The sequence below is a fragment of the Oncorhynchus gorbuscha genome, unplaced genomic scaffold, assembly GCF_021184085.1.
Source record: "Oncorhynchus gorbuscha isolate QuinsamMale2020 ecotype Even-year unplaced genomic scaffold, OgorEven_v1.0 Un_scaffold_631, whole genome shotgun sequence".
In the NCBI taxonomy this organism is placed as follows: Eukaryota; Metazoa; Chordata; class Actinopteri; order Salmoniformes; family Salmonidae; genus Oncorhynchus; species Oncorhynchus gorbuscha.
Window position 1 is genome coordinate 82,861 of NW_025745744.1, and position 19,246 is coordinate 102,106.

Here is a 19,246-nt window from a genome sequence, read left to right on the forward strand (position 1 = left end):
CGGTTATCTTGTATTCCATGAACTATATCCCCAGAGACCAGTTGGCCCTATTATAGCAACCTGTTATAGTGATAATAACCGGTTATCTTGTATTCCATGAACTATATCTCCAGAGACCAGTTGGCCCTATTATAGCAACCTGTTATAGTGATAATAACCGGTTATCTTGTGTTCCATGAACTATATCTCCAGAGACCAGTTGGCCCTATTATAGCAACCTGTTATAGTGATAATAACCGGTTATCTTGTATTCCATGAACTATATCCCCAGAGACCAGTTGACTCTATTATAGCAACCTGTTATAGTGATAATAACCGGTTATCTTGTGTTCCATGAACTATATCCCCAGAGACCAGTTGACTCTATTATAGCAACCTGTTATAGTGATAATAACCGGTTATCTTGTGTTCCATGAACTATATCCCCAGAGACCAGTTGACTCTATTATAGCAACCTGTTATAGTGATAATAACCGGTTATCTTGTGTTCCATGAACTATATCCCCAGAGACCAGTTGACTCTATTATAGCAACCTGTTATAGTGATAATAACCGGTTATCTTGTGTTCCATGAACTATATCCCCAGAGACCAGTTGACTCTATTATAGCAACCTGTTATAGTGATAATAACCGGTTATCTTGTGTTCCATGAACTATATCCCCAGAGACCAGTTGACTCTATTATAGCAACCTGTTATAGTGATAATAACCGGTTATCTTGTGTTCCATGAACTATATCCCCAGAGACCAGTTGGCTCTATTATAGCAACCTGTTATAGTGATAATAACCGGTTATCTTGTGTTCCATGAACTATATCCCCAGAGACCAGTTGACTCTATTATAGCAACCTGTTATAGTGATAATAACCAGTTATCTTGTGTTCCTAGATCAGTGATATCTGTTTCCAGCTGACCCCATGACAGTCATTGTCTCGTCATCATGAGATCACGCCACCTCTTCCTCCTGTTCTACCTCACAGCTCTCTGCTGCTACTGGGGTAAGTACAGTAGAGTACAAACGAGTGCAGTACAATACAATAGACAGTGGAAAACAGTAGAGAACAGTAGGGTACAGTACATTACAGTACAGTAGAATACAGTAGAGAACAGTAGAATACAGTACATTACAGTAGAATACAGTAGACAGTAGAATACAGTACATTACAGTAGAATACAGTAGACAGTAGAATACAGTACATTACAGTAGAATACAGTAGACAGTAGAATACAGTACATTACAGTAGAATACAGTAGACAGTAGAATACAGTATTGTAGTATAATACAGTAGAAAACAGACAGTAGAATATAATAGAATAAAGTAGACAGCAGAGTACAGTAAAATATAGCAGAATACAGTAAAATATAGCAGAGTACAGTAAAATATAGCAGAGTACAGTAAAATATAGCAGAGTACAGTAAAATATAGCAGAATACAGTAAAATATAGCAGAGTACAGTAGAATGTAGCAGAGTACATTAAAATATAGCAGAGTACAGTAAAATATAGCAGAATACAGTAAAATATAGCAGAGTACGGTAAAATATAGCAGAATACAGTAAAATATAGCAGAATACAGTAAAATATAGCAGAGTACAGTAGAATGTAGCAGAGTACAGTAAAATATAGCAGAATACAGTAAAATATAGCAGAATACAGTAAAATATAGCAGAGTACAGTAAAATATAGCAGAGTACAGTAAAATATAGCAGAATACAGTAAATATATAGCAGAGTACAGTAAAATATAGTAGAATACAGTAAAATATAGCAGAGTACAGTAAAATATAGCAGAGTACAGTAAAATATACCAGAATACAGTAACATATAGCAGAATACAGTAAAATATAGCAGAGTACAGTAAAATATAGCAGAATACAGTAAAATATAGCAGAGTACAGTAGAATGTAGCAGAGTACATTAAAATATAGCAGAGTACAGTAAAATATAGCAGAATACAGTAAAATATCGCAGAGTACATTAGAATGTAGCAGAGTACATTAAAATATAGCAGAGTACAGTAAAATATAGCAGAATACAGTAAAATATAGCAGAGTACAGTAGAATGTAGCAGAGTACAGTAAAATATAGCAGAGTACAGTAGAATATAGCAGAGTACAGTAGAATATAGCAGAGTACAGTAGAATATAGCAGAGTACAGTAGAATATAGCAGAGTACGGTAAAATATAGCAGGGTACAGTAAAATATAGCAGAGTACAGTAAAATATAGTAGAGTACAGTAAAATACAGTAGACACTAGAGTACAGCAGGGTGCAGTAAAATACAGTAGATTACAGTAGAATATAGCAGAGTACAGTAAAATATAGCAGAGTACAGTAAAATATAGTAGAGTACAGTAAAATATAGCAGAGTACAGTACAGTATAGTACAGTAGAATACAGTAGACAGTGGAGTACAGTAGACAGTAGAGTACAGTAGATAGTAGAGTACAGTAGAGTACAGTAGAGTACAGTAGTGTATAGTAGAGTACAGTAGAGTACAGTAGACAGTAGAGTACAGTAGTGTATAGTAGAGTACAGTAGAGTACAGTAGACAGTAGAGTACAGTAGACAGTAGAGTACAGTAGACAGTAGAGTACAGTACAGTAGTGTATAGTAGAGTACAGTAGAGTACAGTAGACAGTAGAGTACAGTAGACAGTAGAGTACAGTACAGTAGTGTATAGTAGTGTATAGTAGAGTACAGTAGACAGTAGTGTATAGTAGAGTACAGTAGACAGTAGTGTATAGTATTGTATAGTAGTGTATAGTAGAGTACAGTAGAGTACAGTAGACAGTAGAGTACAGTAGACAGTAGAGTACAGTACAGTAGTGTATAGTAGTGTATAGTAGAGTACAGTAGACAGTAGTGTACAGTAGTGTATAGTAGAGTACAGTAGTGTATAGTAGAGTACAGTAGAGTACAGTAGACAGTAGAGTATAGTAGAGTACAGTAGAGTACAGTAGACAGTAGAGTACAGTAGACAGTAGAGTACAGTAGACAGTAGAGTACAGTACAGTAGTGTATAGTAGAGTACAGTAGAGTACAGTAGACAGTAGAGTACAGTAGACTGGAGAGCAGGTCCACTGTACTCAAGGGCAGGGTCAGGTTATCTGCTGCAAATGTAAATACATGACATTTTAATGGATGCTGTGGCTTTTTATTACACAGAAAACCTGGATATTTGTATTGACATTTGTACATGTATTCCCCTGGTAGCAGAGAGAGAGACAGAATAACAGTTAACAGTACTGTCTAATGAATTGGAAGAATTCAAGTTTTAATTCATTGCCCACAAACAATCACTTTCTTCTCAGATTAAAGAAATGAAATAAACACGTTCAATTATTAAACCAATAAATGATGTGATTGTGTTCCCACAGGAGCATCAGATGCACAACGGTAAGTCATTGTCATCGGAGCCACATTCCAGTCCAGAATGAGGCCCATAACAACACTTAACAATCACATCAGCTCTAGATTCTTTGAGGATTCTTTGGTGTAACTTTAGAACTCTAGAAGGTTCTCTGTGTCCTAATGATTCTTCTTCTGTAAGTTAGGCAGCTGAAATATGTAAATAATTTTTCTGACGTTTTCTTTTTGTCTTTTAATGCTTCACCCTCCCCTGCTGATGGAAACTTAAAGACATGAGACCTGCCTTACGCAAGAACTGTGTACTCAGGTGAGTGCTAGCATTCAACCTCTCCCTCACCCTCCACCCCCTCTCTCTCTCTCTCACTCTCTCTCTCTGCCCCACACCTCTCTCTCTCTCCTTCCCTCCCCCCCTCTACTCCCCCTCTCTCTTTCTCTCTCCCTCTACTCCCCCCCTCTCTCTCCCTCTACCCCCCCTCTCTCTCTCTCTCGCTCTCTGTCTGCCCCACACCTTTCTCTCTCTCCTTCCCTCCCTCTCTCTCTCTCCTTCCCTCCCTCTCTCTCTCCCTCTACCCCCCCTCTCTCCCTCTACCCCCAACTCTCTCCCTCTCTCTCTCTCCCTCTACCCCCCTCTCTCTCCCTCTACCCCCACCTCTCTCTCTCTCCCTCCCTCTCTCTCCTTCCATTTCCCCATCCCTCTATCTCTCTCTCCATCTATCCTCTCTCTCTCTCTCCCTCTACTCCTCCTCTCTCTCTCTATCTCCCTCTATCTCTCTCTCCATCCCTCTCTCTCTCCCTCCACTCCCCCTCTCTCTCTCTACCCCCCACCTTACTCTCTCTCTTTCCCTTCTCCATCTGTTTCCCTTCTCCACCCCCCTCTCTCTCTCTTTCTGTCTGCCCCCCACCTCTCTCTCTTTCCCTTTCTCCATCTCTCTCTCTTTCCCTCCACCCCCCCACTCGCTCTCTCTACCCCCCACCTCGCTCTCTCTCTCTTTCCCTCCCTCCATCCCTCCGTCTCTCTCTCATAAAAACATGTCTAACAAGGTGAAAGGTCAGAGTGATTCAGTAGAATCTAAACAGGTTTGACGTGTTTGCTATGTGTGTGAATCTCAGTAGCTGCACATCGACATGTGTTTGATATGTGTGTAAGTCTCAGTAGCTGCACATCGACACGTGTTTGATATGTGTGTAAGTCTCAGTAGCTGTACATCGACACGTGTTTGATATGTGTGTAAGTCTCAGTAGCTGTACATCGACACGTGTTTGATATGTGTGTAAGTCCCAGTAGCTGTACATCAACACGTGTTTGATATGTGTGTAAGTCTCAGTAGCTGCACATCGACACGTGTGTCGTTCTTTGAACGTGTCCTTTCTCCATTGATACCCAGTGTGCGGACAGAGGGTCACACACCTCTCTCATGTTAGTCTCTGGGGAAACAACAGGTCCCAAACAGGGCCCTATGCCCTATTTAGTGCACTACTGGTCAAAAGTGGTGCACTAAATAGGGATGCCATTTGGGATACATAACATGTTTATAAAGTTCAACCAATAGTAATCCACCATCAGATGAATCAGGTGTGTTAGTGCCGGGCTGGAACAAAAGCATGCGCTGACACCCTGCGGCCCCCAGGGACAGCCTCCAGGGGTCCCGTGTAGCTCAGTTGGTAGAGCATTGTGGGTTCGATTCCCACGGGGGACCAGTATGAAAAAGAAAGTATGAAAGTATGAATGTGTTCTGTTGGGGGAACAGGAGGAGTTGGGAAACACTGGTTTAGAATGTGTTCTGTTGGGGGAACAGGAGGAGTTGGGAAACACTGGTTTAGAATGTGTTCTGTTGGGGGAACAGGAGGAGTTGGGAAACACTGGTTTAGAATGTGTTGGGAATGTGTTCTGTTGGGGGAACAGGAGGAGTTGGGAAACACTGGTTTAGAATGTGTTCTGTTGGGGGAACTGGGGAGTTGGGAAACACTGGTTTAGAATGTGTTCTGTTGGGGGAGTTGGGAAACACTGGTTTAGAATGTGTTCTGTTGGAGGAGTTGGGAAACACTGGTTTAGAATGTGTTCTGTTGGGGGAGTTGGGAAACACTGGTTTAGAATGTGTTCTGTTGGGGGAGTTGGGAAACACTGGTTTAGAATGTGTTCTGTTGGAGGATGTGTTCTGTTGGGAAACACTGGTTTAGAATGTGTTCTGTTGGGGGGGGGAGTTGGGAAACACTGGTTTAGAATGTGTTCTGTTGGGGGAACAGGAGGAGTTGGGAAACACTGGTTTAGAATGTGTTCTGTTGGGGGAGTTGGGAAACACTGGTTTAGAATGTGTTCTGTTGGAGGAGTTGGGAAACACTGGTTTAGAATGTGTTCTGTTGGGGGGGGGAGTTGGGAAACACTGGTTTAGAATGTGTTCTGTTGGGGAGTTGGGAACACTGTTTAGGGGAACAGGAGGAGTTGGGAAACACTGGTTTAGAATGTGTTCTGTTGGGGGAGTTGGGAAACACTGGTTTAGAATGTGTTCTGTTGGGGGAACAGGAGGAGTTGGGAAACACTGGTTTAGAATGTGTTCTGTTGGAGGAGTTGGGAAACACTGGTTTAGAATGTGTTCTGTTGGGGGAGTTGGGAAACACTGGTTTAGAATGTGTTCTGTTGGGGGGGGAACAGGAGGAGTTGGGAAACACTGGTTTAGAATGTGTTCTGTTGTTGGGAAACACTGGGAAGTTGGAGGAGGGAAACACTGGTTTAGAATGTGTTCTGTTGGGGGAGTTGGGAAAACACTGGTTTAGAATGTGTTCTGTTGGGGGAACAGGAGGAGTTGGGAAACACTGGTTTAGAATGTGTTCTGTTGGGGGAAGTTGGAGGAGTTGGGAAACACTGGTTTAGAATGTGTTCTGTTGGGGAGTTGGGAAACACTGGTTTAGAATGTGTTCTGTTGGGGGAGTTGGGAAACACTGGTTTAGAATGTGTCTGTTGGAACAGGAGTTGGGAAACACTGGTTTAGAATGTGTTCTGTTGGAGGAACAGGAGGAAACTGGTTTAGAATGTGTTCTGTTGGGGGAACAGGAGGAGTTGGGAAACACTGGTTTAGAATGTGTTCTGTTGGGGGAGTTGGGAAACACTGGTTTAGAATGTGTTCTGTTGGGGGAACAGGAGGAGTTGGGAAACACTGGTTTAGAATGTGTTCTATATCTAACTGATGCAGATATAGTAGGATGTAACAGGACACTACCAACAATCTAACTGCTGCAGATATAGTAGGATGTAACATCACACTACCAACAATCTAACTGATGCAGATATAGTAGGATGTAACAGGAAACTACCAACAATCTAACTGATGCAGATATAGTAGGATGTAGGAACAGGAAGTCATGATGTTATTGTCCATCCCCAGGCTGGTGATCCTACCTCTAACTTCCTCCAGTGTGTGGGTCTGCCAGCTACAGACACAGGGAGAGACCACCTGCAGATATAGTAGAATGTAGGAACAGGAAGTCATGATGTTATTGTCCATCCCCAGGCTGGTGATCCTACCTCTAACTTCCTCCAGTGTGTGGGTCTGCCAGCTACAGACACAGGGAGAGACCACCTGCAGATATAGTAGAATGTAGGAACAGGAAGTCATGATGTTATTGTCCATCCCCAGGCTGGTGATCCTACCTCTAACTTCCTCCAGTGTGTGGGTCTGCCAGCTACAGACACAGGGAGAGACCTCCTGCAGATATAGTAGAATGTAGGAACAGGAAGTCATGATGTTATTGTCCATCCCCAGGCTGGTGATCCTACCTCTAACTTCCTCCAGTGTGTGGGTCTGCCAGCTACAGACACAGGGAGAGACCACCTGCAGAACCTGAAGGACACCATCGACGCTGCCCTGGACGTCTACTCCTTCATGGTAGCTTGATACATCCCCAGACCTGCATTCAAATACTATCTGAAACCTTTCAAATGTACCAAACAAAAATATAAACGCAACATTGATTTTACTGAGTTACAGTTCACATAAGGAAATAAGTCAGTTGAAATAAATGCATTAGGCCCTAATCTATGGATTTCACATGACTGGGCAGAGGTGTAGCTATGGTTGGGTGATAGGAGGGCATAGGCCCACCCACTAGGAAGCCAGGCCCAGCCAATCACCCCCCCCCCTTTAAGATTTAGATGCACTATTGTAAAGTGACTGTTCCACTGGATGTCATAAGGTGAATGCACCAATTTGTAAGTCGCTCTGGATAAGAGCGTCTGCTAAATGACTTAAATGTAAAATGTAAATGTAAATCAGAATGAGTTTTCTCTAAAACAACGTTGGGAATGTGGGTTATGGTAGAGAAGTTAACATGTAATTCTCTAGCAACAGTTCTGGTGGACATTCCTGCAGTCAGCATACCAATTGAAACGCTCCTTTAAAACAGGAACGCACCTTATTTGATTGGAATGTTGACACGGCTCCAGAACTTCAGAACTGATCTGAACATTCCGTCAGCGGAATGCCATTTCTCAGTGACTGACATAATGCAAGAGACAGATGGGTAGAAGTGCTGAGTGATGTGATGCCTGTGTGGACGGCTTGTCCTTCCCATTATGAACAACTGCTATAGGATCACATCTGAGTAAACGGGGACTAACCTTTTAACCATCATGACGTTGATAGTGAACCAAGCGTTGGTTCAGTTGGTAGGATGTCGTTGAGGGTGTGAAGAAACGTATGTTATGAAACACACCAAGGTGGGGAAGCTCACAAGATGCCAAGTCACTGCTACTAAGACGGGCCTTTACTTAACATGTACAGTAGAATATTATGCTTAGTCAACTCTCTCTGGCAATATCATGTTTTATTCCACTTAAAAGAGAGCCTGCACTTCTCCCAAGTCTGAATGTACCAAACTCTCATCACCCCCCTACTCTCATCACCCCCCAACCCCCAGAGGCTGACCCCACTCTCATCACTTCCCACTCTCATCACGCCCCCCACTCTCATCACCCACCTACTCTCATCACCCACCCACTCTCATCACCCACCCACTCTCATCACCCCCCACTCTCATCACCCCCCACTCTCATCACCCCCACCCCCACTCTCATTACCCCCACCCCCAGAGGCTGACCCCACTCTCATCACCTCCCATTCTCATCGGACTAGAGCTGGGTATAAGTATGAACTTTAACCCCTGTCTCCCCCTCTCCAGAGATCCAGTCTATCCCAGACCCCAGTGTTCAGACTAGAGCTGGGTATCAGTGTGAACCCAGAGGCAGAAGCCTACCAAGATGAGGACCTGATAAAGGTGTGGATGGAGGTGAAACTGAAACCACTCCTCTCCAGCATCTCCAGAGGGTTCCTAACCTGCCTCAGCAACAAGAACTTCAGCTGCAACACCTACCAGACCATGTACTACCATTACTATATTTAACATGTTATAACATCACCTACCAGACCATGTTATAATATCACCTACCAGACCATGTTATAACATCACCTACCAGACCATGTTATAATATCACCATGTTATAATATCACCTACCAGACCATGTTATAATATCACCTACCATGTTATAATATCACCTACCAGACCATGTTATAATATCACCTACCAGACCATGTTATAATATCACCTACCAGACCATGTTATAATATCACCTACCAGACCATGTTATAATATCACCTACCAGACCATGTTATAATATAACCTACCAGACCATGTTATAATATCACCTACCAGACCATGTTATAATATCACCATGTTATAACATTACCTACCAGACCATGTTATAATATCACCTACCAGACCATGTTATAATATCACCTACCAGACCATGTTATAATATCACCTACCAGACCATGTTATAATATCACCTACCAGACCATGTTATAATATCACCATGTTATAATATCACCTACCAGACCATGTTATATTATCACCTACCAGACCATGTTATATTATCACCTACCAGACCATGTTTAATATCACCTACCTCTCCCTTCCTTCCTTCCTTCCTTCCTTCCTTCCTTCCTTCCTTCCTTCCTTCCTTCCTTCCTTCCTTCCTTCCTTCCTTCCTTCCTTCCTTCCTTCCTTCCTTCCTTCCTTCCTTTCTTTCTCTCTCTCTCTCTCTCTCTCTCTCTCTCTCTCTCTCTCTCTCTCTCTCTCTCTTCCCCCCCTCTCTCTCTCTCTCTCTGACTCTCTCAACCTCTCCCTCTATCCATCCTCCTTGTTCTCTCCTTCCTCTCTCTCTCTCCCTCTCTCTCTCCCACCATTCTTCTCCATCCCCTATTCTCTCTCTGTCTCCAGGGTGGAGGAGTTGAGTGATCATTTCTCAGAGATGGATCCGATCAGACAGAGGTGGATCTATATGTTCTTCATGTACCCATTCCTGTCCGGGGAGAGAGCAGGTACAACTTAACACCTTTATACCATGACATAACTACCAGTGACAGCTCATAACATGTCCATAACAGTTCTTTAGGTAGCCCTTCCTCTCAAACATAACCCAGGGGTGGACAGCATTACTCCTGGAGAACTACTGGGTGTGCAGGCTTTTGCTCCAGACCAACACAAACACACCTGGTCCAGCTGATTAGGAGAACCAGGTGTCCTAGACCAAGAGAAGGGCTGGAAAGGAAACGACCAACCCAGAAACGACCAACCCAGAAACGACCAACCCAGAAACCACCAACCCAGAAACCACCAATCCAGAAACCCTTTTGACATGACGTAACAGTGCCCCCAACAGCTCATAACTCTTCTCTGTGTGCAGGCTGTGTGAGGCCAGGGGAGAACAGTGAGGACTGGCTGATCAGGAACTTTGGCCCGTTTAAAGGCGTCGCTCGTATGAGGGACTTCACAGCCCTCAACATGGTCTTTAGTGGGGTGAGTTACACTACTGAGGAACCGTTGTCTCGGCTCACGATCTCTTGCTCTCTAGCTTTATTTCTTCTCCTCTATCCCCCTCTCCCTCTCTCTCTTTCTATCCTCCCTCTCTCTCCCTCTCTCACCCTCTCTCTATCCACCTCTCCCTCTCTCTCTTTCTATCATCTCTCTCTCTCTCTCTCTCTCTCTCTCTCTCTCTCTCTCTCTCTCTCTCTCTCTCTCTCTCTCTCTCTCTCTCTCTCTCTCTCTCTCTATCCCCTCTCCCTCTCTCTCTTTCTATCATCCCTCTCTCCCTCTCTCTCTTTATCCTCTCTCTCTCTCTCTCTCTCTCTCTCTCTCTCTCTCTCTCTCTCTCTCTCTCTCTCTCTCTCTCTCTCTCTCTCTCTCTCTCTCTCTCTCTTTCTATCATCTCTCTCTCTCTCTCTCTCTCTCTCTCTCTCTCTCTCTCTCTCTCTCTCTCTCTCTCTCTCTCTCTCTCTCTGTCTCTCTCTCTCTCTCTTTCTCTGTCTGTCTCTCTCTCACTGAAACATACTGATGGTATCTCTCTGTCTTTCTCTCTCTCTCTCTCTCTCTCTCTCTCTCTCTCTCTCTCTCTCTCTCTCTCTCTCTCTCTCTCTCTCTCTCTCTCACACACACACACACACACACACACACACTCGCTGTCTCTCTCTCTGTCTCTCTCACTGAAGCATACTGGTGGTAGGTCTCTGTCTCTCTCTGTCTCTCTCTGTCTCTCTCTCTGTCTCTCACTGAAACATACTGGTGGTCTCTCTCTGTCTCTCGCTGAAACATACTGCTGGTCTCTGTCTCTCTGTCTCTCACTGAAACATACTGGTGGTCTCTCTCTGTCTCTCACTAAAACATACTGGTGGTCTCTCTCTGTCCCTCACTGAAACATACTCCTGGCATCTCTCTGTCTCTCACTGAAACATACTGCTGGTCTCTCTCTGTCGCTCACTGAAACATACTGGTGGTATCTCTCTGTCTCTCATCGAAACATACTGCTGGTCTCTGTCTGTCTCTCACTGAAACATACTGGTGGTCTCTCTGTCTCTCACTGAAACATACTCCTGGCATCTCTCTGTCTCTCACTGAAACATACTGCTGGTCTCTCTCTGCTCACTGAAACATACTGCTGGTATTTCTCTGTCTCTCATCTGAAACATACTGCTGGTCTCTGTCTGTCTCTCACTGAAACATACTGGTGGTCTCTCTGTCTCTCTCTGTAACATACTGCTGGTCTCTCTCTGTCTCTCACTGAAACATACTGCTGGTCTCTCTCTGTCTCTCTCTGTAACATACTTCTGGTATGTCTCTGTCTCTCACTGAAACATACTGCTGGTCTCTGTCTGTCTCTCACTGAAACATACTGCTGGTCTCTCTCTGTCTCTCACTGAAACATACTGCTGGTCTCTGTCTCTCACTGAAACATACTGCTGGTCTCTCTCTGTTTCTCACTGAAACATACTGCTGGTCTCTGTCTCTCACTGAAACATACTGCTGGTCTCTCTCTGTTTCTCACTGAAACATACTGCTGGTCTCTGTCTCTCACTGAAACATACTGCTGGTCTCTCTCTGTCTCTCACTGAAACATACGGCTGGTCTCTCTCTGTCTCTCACTGAAACATACTGCTGGTCTCTCTCTGTCTCTCTCTGTAACATACAGCTGGTCTCTGTCTGTCTCTCACTGAAACATACTGCTGGTCTCTCTCTGTCTCTCACTGAAACATACTGCTGGTCTCTGTCTCTCACTGATACATACGGCTGGTCTCTCTCTGTCTCTCTCTGTAACATACTGGTGGTCTCTCTCTGTCTCTCACTGAAACATACTGCTGGTCTCTCTCTGTCTCTCACTGAAACATACTGCTGGTCTCTCTCTGTCTCTCACTGAATCTTACGGCTGGTCTCTCTCTGTCTCTCACTGAAACATACTGCTGGTCTCTGTCTCTCACTGAAACATACTGCTGGTCTCTCTCTGTCTCTCACGAAAACATACTGCTGGTCTCTGTCTCTCCATAGCTGGAGGTGCTACACCTGTTAACTCCGGAGCAGAAGGCAGAGTTGTTGTTGCATCCGGAGGTGGAGGGACTGGAGAATGGAACCCTGAGTCTGGTGTTCCACACCCTGATGACAGAGGTCCACTCCCCATGGAGAACTCTACCTGGACCACACCAGGGTACCCCAACCCCGCCACCCCCCTCCTACACCCCGCCCACCAAGAGCCCTCCTACACCCCACGGCCCCCCACCCCAAGAGCCTTCGAGAGGTAGGCCTTGTGTTCAAAATGGCACCTTATTCCCTACGTAGGCCTATAGGGCTCTGGTCCCCCTCACCCCAGGAGAGCCTTCGAGAGGTAGGCATAGGGTGCCATTTGTAGGGCCCTGGTCAAAAGTAGTGTCACTATATAGGGAATAGGGTGCCATTTGCCATAGGGCCCTGGTCTAAAGTAGTGCACTACAAAGGGAATAGGGTGCCATTGTAGGGCCCTGGTCTACATAGGTCTGCCATAGGGCCCTGGTCAAAGTAGTGCACTATATAGGGAATAGGGTGCCATTGGCCATAGGGCCCTGGTCTAAAGTAGTGCACAAAGGGAATATGGTGCCATTGGCCATAGGGGGAAAAGGGTGCCATTAGGGAATAGATGCCATTCCCAGCCCTGGTCTAAAGTAGTGCAGGGAATAGGGTGCCATTAGATGCATTCCCAGAAAGCGTTAATAATCATCATCAGACAGAGGTGATATGTCAGTCGGCAGAGGAAATGATAACTGTCTGATTCTGTCCAATCCCAGGTGGCGAACGGGTTCATGGGCGTCTTCAGGCCTTTCGGAAGCTTGGTCAGGGAGTTTGTGTCGCTCACGCACAAAGTAAACACACACACACACACACACACACACACACACACACACACACACACACACACACACACACACACACACACACACACACACACACACACACACACACACACACACACACACACACACACACAGTCTACTACCACAGACGAGAAATGAGGCCCTGTCTTTACCATTCCTCACTGCCTTCTACTGGCCCTGTCTCTCTCTAACCCTGTCTCTCTCTAACCCCGTCTGTTTCTAACCCTGTCTGTCTCTAACCCTGTCTGTCTTCCCCCTCCACAGATAAACCTGTCTCTCAGCCCCTCCACAGATAAACCTGTCTCTCTCTCTAACCCCGTCTGTCTTCCCCCTCCACAGATAAACCTGTCTCTCTCTCTAACCCTGTCTGTCTTCCCCCTCCACAGATAAACCTGTCTCTCAGCCCCTCCACAGATAAACCTGTCTCTCTCTCTAACCCCGTCTGTCTTCCCCCTCCACAGATAAACCTGTCTCTCTCTCTAACCCTGTCTGTCTTCCCCCTCCACAGATAAACCTGTCTCTCAGCCCCTCCACAGATACACCTGTCTCTCTCTCTAACCCCGTCTGTCTTCCCCCTCCACAGATAAACCTGTCTCTCTCTCAAACCCCGTTTGTCTTCCCCCTCCACAGAAGCCCCTGTCTGAGATCAGAAGCACCACTCTAACTCAGGTTGTGTTGAACTGGACTCTGGCCGAGCTGGCCGGGAACTACAGGTCCCAGGAAGACGAGCCAGAAGACTGGACGGAAGACATATTGGACGTAGAGGACTGGTATGACCACGTAGTGGTGCCTGTTCTCCGCCGTGTCCTGCCCACCGACCAGACGCACATACCTGGCAGCCTCAAGGCCGTTTTCCACAAAGTGTTGTGAGTAAAATGTTCACTAAAGATACTGACAAATACAACACTAGAGACAGAAACATATGTAGTCTCAAACGTAGAGCCAAAAGACCCAGTATAATAGTAGGTACTACATCTGGCTCTCATATCATCACGGTCACCTAATCATCCCCAGGTTACAATTGGCTCAATTGGTAACTATTCCCTAGGTTGGCTCATTTACCCCCCCCCCTCCTCTCCCCTGTAACTATTCCTCAGGTTGGCTCACCCCCCCCCCCCCCCCTGTAACTATTCCCCAGGTTGTCTCATCCCCCCTCCTCTCCCCTGTAACTATTCCCCAGGTTGGCTCACCCCCCCCTGTAACTATTCCCCAGGTGGGCTCAACCCCCCCCTGTAACTATTCCCCAGGTTGGCTCACCCCCCTCCTCTCACTTGTAACTATTCCCCAGGTTGGCTCATCCCCCCTCCTCTCCCCTGTAACTATTCCCCAGGTTGGCTCATCCCCCTCCTCTCCCCTGTAACTATTCCCCAGGTTGGCTCATCCCCCCCTCCTCTCCCCTGTAACTATTCCCCAGGTTGGCTCACCCCCCCCCCCCTCCTCTCCCCTGTAACTATTCCCCAGGTTGGCTCACCCCCCCTCCTCTCCCCTGTAACTATTCCCCAGGTTGGCTCATCCCCCCCCTCCTCTCCCCTGTAACTATTCCCCAGGTTGGCTCACCCCCCCCCCTCCTCTCCCCTGTAACTATTCCCCAGGTTGGCTCACCCCCCTCCCTCTGTAACTATTCCCCAGGTTGGCTCACCCCCCTCCTCTCCCCTCATTCCCCAGGTTGGCTCACCCCCCCTCCTCTCCCCTGTAACTATTCCCCAGGTTGTCTCACCCCCTCCTCTCCCCTGTAACTATTCCCCAGGTTGGCTCACCCCCCTCCTCTCCCCTGTAACTATTCCCCAGGTTGGCTCATCCCCCCTCCTCTCCCCTGTAACTATTCCCCAGGTTGGCTCATCCCCCCCCTCTCCTCTCCCCTGTAACTATTCCCCAGGTTGGCTCATCCCCCCTCCTCTCCCCTGTAACTATTCCCCAGGTTGGCTCACCCCCCTCCTCTCCCCTTTAACTATTCCCCAGGTTGGCTCATCCCCCTCCTCTCCCCTTTAACTATTCCCCAGGTTGGCTCATCCCCCTGTAACTATTCCCCAGGTTGGCTCATCCCCCCTCCTCTCCCCTTTAACTATTCCCCAGGTTGGCTCATCCCCCCTCCTCTCCCCTTTAACTATTCCCCAGGTTGGCTCATCCCCCCTCCTCTCCCCTTTAACTATTCCCCAGGTTGGCTCACCCCCTCCTCTCCCCTTTAACTATTCCCCAGGTTGGCTCATCCCCCCCTCCTCTCCCCTTTAACTATTCCCCTGGTTGGCTCATCCCCACCCCCCCTGTAACTATTCCCCAGGTTGTTGCTGTAAATGAGAATGTGTTCTAAGTAGTTCTTCTGTAGCTCAGTTGATAGAGCATGGCGCTCAGTTGGTAGAGCATGGCGCTTGTAATGCCAGGGTAGTGGGTTCGATCCCCGGGACCACCCATACGTAGAATGTATGCACACATGACTGTAAGTCGCTTTGGATAAAAGCGTCTGATAAATGGCATATATTATATATTATTCTAAGCTAGTACCAAACATACAACCATACTCCCAGATGTAGCTAGTACCAAACATAGTACCCTACTCCCCTAGATACCATACTCCCAGCTAGCTAGTACCCAAACACTAGTACCATACATACTCCCAGATGTAGCTAGTACCAAACATAGTACCATACTCCCAGATGTAAACCCTACTCCCAGATGTAGCTAGTACCAAACATAAAACCATACTCCCAGATGTAGCTAGTACCAAACATAGTACCATACTCCCAGATGTAGCTAGTACCAAACATAAAACCCTACTCCCAGATGTAGCTAGTACCAAACATAAAACCATACTCCCAGATGTAGCTAGTACCAAACATAGTACCATACTCCCAGATGTAGCTAGTACCAAACATAGTACCCTACTCCCAGATGTAGCTAGTACCAAACATAGTACCCTACTCCCAGATATAGCTAGTACCAAACATAGTACCATACTCCCAGATGTAGCTAGTACCAAACATAGTACCATACTCCCAGATGTAGCTAGTACCAACCATAGTACCATACTCCCAGATGTAGCTAGTACCAACCATAGTACCATACTCCCAGATGTAGTTAGTACCAAACATAGTACCCTACTCCCAGATATAGCTAGTATCAAACATAAAACCCTACTCCCAGATGTAGCTAGTACCAAACATAGTACCCTACTCCCAGATATAGCTAGTACCAAACATAGTACCATACTCCCAGATGTAGCTAGTACCAAACATAGTACCATACTCCCAGATGTAGCTAGTACCAAACATAAAACCCTACTCCCAGATGTAGCTAGTACCAAACATAGTACCATACTCCCAGATGTAGCTAGTACCAAACATGTCCAACACAGTACCAAACATAGTACCATACTCCCAGATGTAGCTAGTACCAAACATAGTACCATACTCCCAGATGTAGCTAGTACCAACCATAGTACCATACTGACAGATGGAGCTAGTAACAAACATAGTACCATACTCCCAGATGTAGCTAGTACCAAACATAGTACCATACTGACAGATGTAGCTAGTACCAAACATAGTACCATACTCCCAGATGGAGCTAGTACCAAACATAAAACCCTACTCCCAGATGTAGCTAGTACCAAACATAGTACCCTACTCCCAGATATAGCTAGTATCAAACATAAAACCCTACTCCCAGATATAGCTAGTACCAAACATAGTACCATACTCCCAGATGTAGCTAGTACCAACCATAATACCATACTGACAGATGGAGCTAGTACCAAACATAGTACCATACTGACAGATGTAGCTAGTACCAAACATAGTACCATACTCCCAGATGTAGCTAGTACCAAACATAAAACCCTACTCCCAGATGTAGCTAGTACCAAACATGTCCAACACAGTACCAAACATAGTACCATACTCCCAGATGTAGCTAGTACCAAACATAGTACCATACTCCCAGATGTAGCTAGTACCAACCATAGTACCATACTGACAGATGGAGCTAGTACCAAACATAGTACCATACTCCCAGATGTAGCTAGTACCAAACATAGTACCATACTGACAGATGGAGCTAGTACCAAACATAGTACCATACTGACAGATGTAGCTAGTACCAAACATAGTACCATACTCCCAGATGGAGCTAGTACCAAACATAAACCCTACTCCCAGATGTAGCTAGTACCAAACATAGTACCCTACTCCCAGATATAGCTAGTATCAAACATAAAACCCTACTCCCAGATATAGCTAGTACCAAACATAGTACCATACTCCCAGATGTAGCTAGTACCAACCATAGTACCATACTGACAGATGTAGCTAGTACCAAACATAGTACCATACTCCCAGATGTAGCTAGTACCAAACATAGTACCATACTGACAGATGGAGCTAGTACCAAACATAGTACCATACTCCCAGATGGAGCTAGTACCAACCATAGTACCATACTGACAGATGGAGCTAGTACCAACCATAGTACCATACTGACAGATGGAGCTAGTACCAAACATAGTACCATACTCCCAGATGTAGCTAGTACCAACCATAGTACCATACTCCCAGATGTAGCTAGTACCAAACATGTCCAACACAGTACCAAACATAGTACCATACTCCCAGATGTAGCTAGTACCAAACATAGTACCATACTCCCAGATGTATCTAGTACCAACCATAGTACCATACTCCCAGATGTAGCTAGTACCAAACATGTCCAACACAGTACCAAACATAGTACCATACTGACAGATGAGCTAGTACCAACCATAGTACCATACTGACAGATGTAGCTAGTAACAACCATAGTACCATAGCTGATGCATGAAAGTCACTGATCATGATATTTACTGACCGTTACTGACGATCTGTGTTGTGTTAATTGTCTCTACTATGTCTCCGTAGCTACCTGAACTCAGACATGGACAGCATGGACAATGACAATATGGCCCAAGACATATGTAGCATCACCCTAGAGGAGAAGTCATGTGGGGTGAGTAGCTATAGCCATCTGTATAGCATGACACTATGGCCCAAGACATATGTAGCATCACCCTAGAGGAGAAGTCATGTGGGGTGAGTAGCTACAGCCATCTATATATCATGACAATATGCCCCTTGATGTCTGTAGTATCACCCTAGAGAAGAGGTCATCTATATCATGACACTATGCCCCTTGATGTCTGTAGCATCACCCTAGAGAAGAGGTCATCTATATATCATCACCCAAAACATAGTAGCATCACCCTAGAGGAGAAGTCATGTGGGGTGAGGTACAGCCATCTATATATCATGACAATATGCCCCTTGATGTCTGTAGCATCACCCTAGAGAGAAGAGGTCATCTATATCATGACACTATGACCCAAAACCATCTTGAATGTCTATATAACATGTCATCTATATATCATGACATCTATATATCATGTCATCATCATGACATCTATATATCATGTCATCTATATATCATGACATCTATATATCATGTCATCTATATATCATGACATCTATATATCATGTCATCTATATATCATGTCATCTATATCATCATATATCATCATCATATCATGACATCTATATATCATCATCTATATATCATGACATCTATATATCCATCTATATATCATGTCATCTATATATCATCATCTATATATCATGACATCATCTATGTATATATATATCATGACATCTATATATCATGACATCTATATATCATCATGACATCTATATATCATGACATCTATATATCATGACATCTATATATCATGACATCTATCATCTATATACATCTATATATCATGACATCTATATATCATGACATCTATATATCTATCTATATCATGTCATCTATATATCATGTCATCTATATATCATCATCTATATATCATGACATCTATATATCATGACATCTATATATCATGTCATCTATATATCATGTCATCATCTATATATCATGACATCTATATATCATGACATCTATATATCATGTCATCTATATATCATGTCATCTATCATCTATATATCATGTCATCTATATATCATGTAATCTATCATCTATATATCATGACATCTATATATCACATCTATATATCATGTCATCTATATATCATGACATCTATATATCATGTAATCTACATCTATATATCATGACATCATCATGTATCTAT

At 44.8% G+C, this 19,246-nt stretch overlaps 1 protein-coding gene across 1 annotated transcript in view; it reads left to right on the forward strand.

The window, feature by feature from the left end:
* Nucleotides 1-19,246, forward strand: part of LOC124019552 — a 94,671-nt gene that overhangs the window by 7,151 nt on the left and 68,274 nt on the right. The window contains exons 2-13 of the mRNA XM_046334916.1: nt 890-999; nt 3,382-3,400; nt 3,644-3,680; nt 7,132-7,254; nt 8,546-8,745; nt 9,644-9,744; nt 10,110-10,222; nt 12,242-12,488; nt 12,538-12,575; nt 13,012-13,086; nt 13,729-13,964; nt 17,985-18,072. Coding sequence (XP_046190872.1) covers nt 942-999; nt 3,382-3,400; nt 3,644-3,680; nt 7,132-7,254; nt 8,546-8,745; nt 9,644-9,744; nt 10,110-10,222; nt 12,242-12,488; nt 12,538-12,575; nt 13,012-13,086; nt 13,729-13,964; nt 17,985-18,072 — 1,335 coding nt within the window. The 5' untranslated portion in view covers nt 890-941. The remainder of the gene's footprint in view (nt 1-889; nt 1,000-3,381; nt 3,401-3,643; nt 3,681-7,131; nt 7,255-8,545; nt 8,746-9,643; nt 9,745-10,109; nt 10,223-12,241; nt 12,489-12,537; nt 12,576-13,011; nt 13,087-13,728; nt 13,965-17,984; nt 18,073-19,246) is intronic.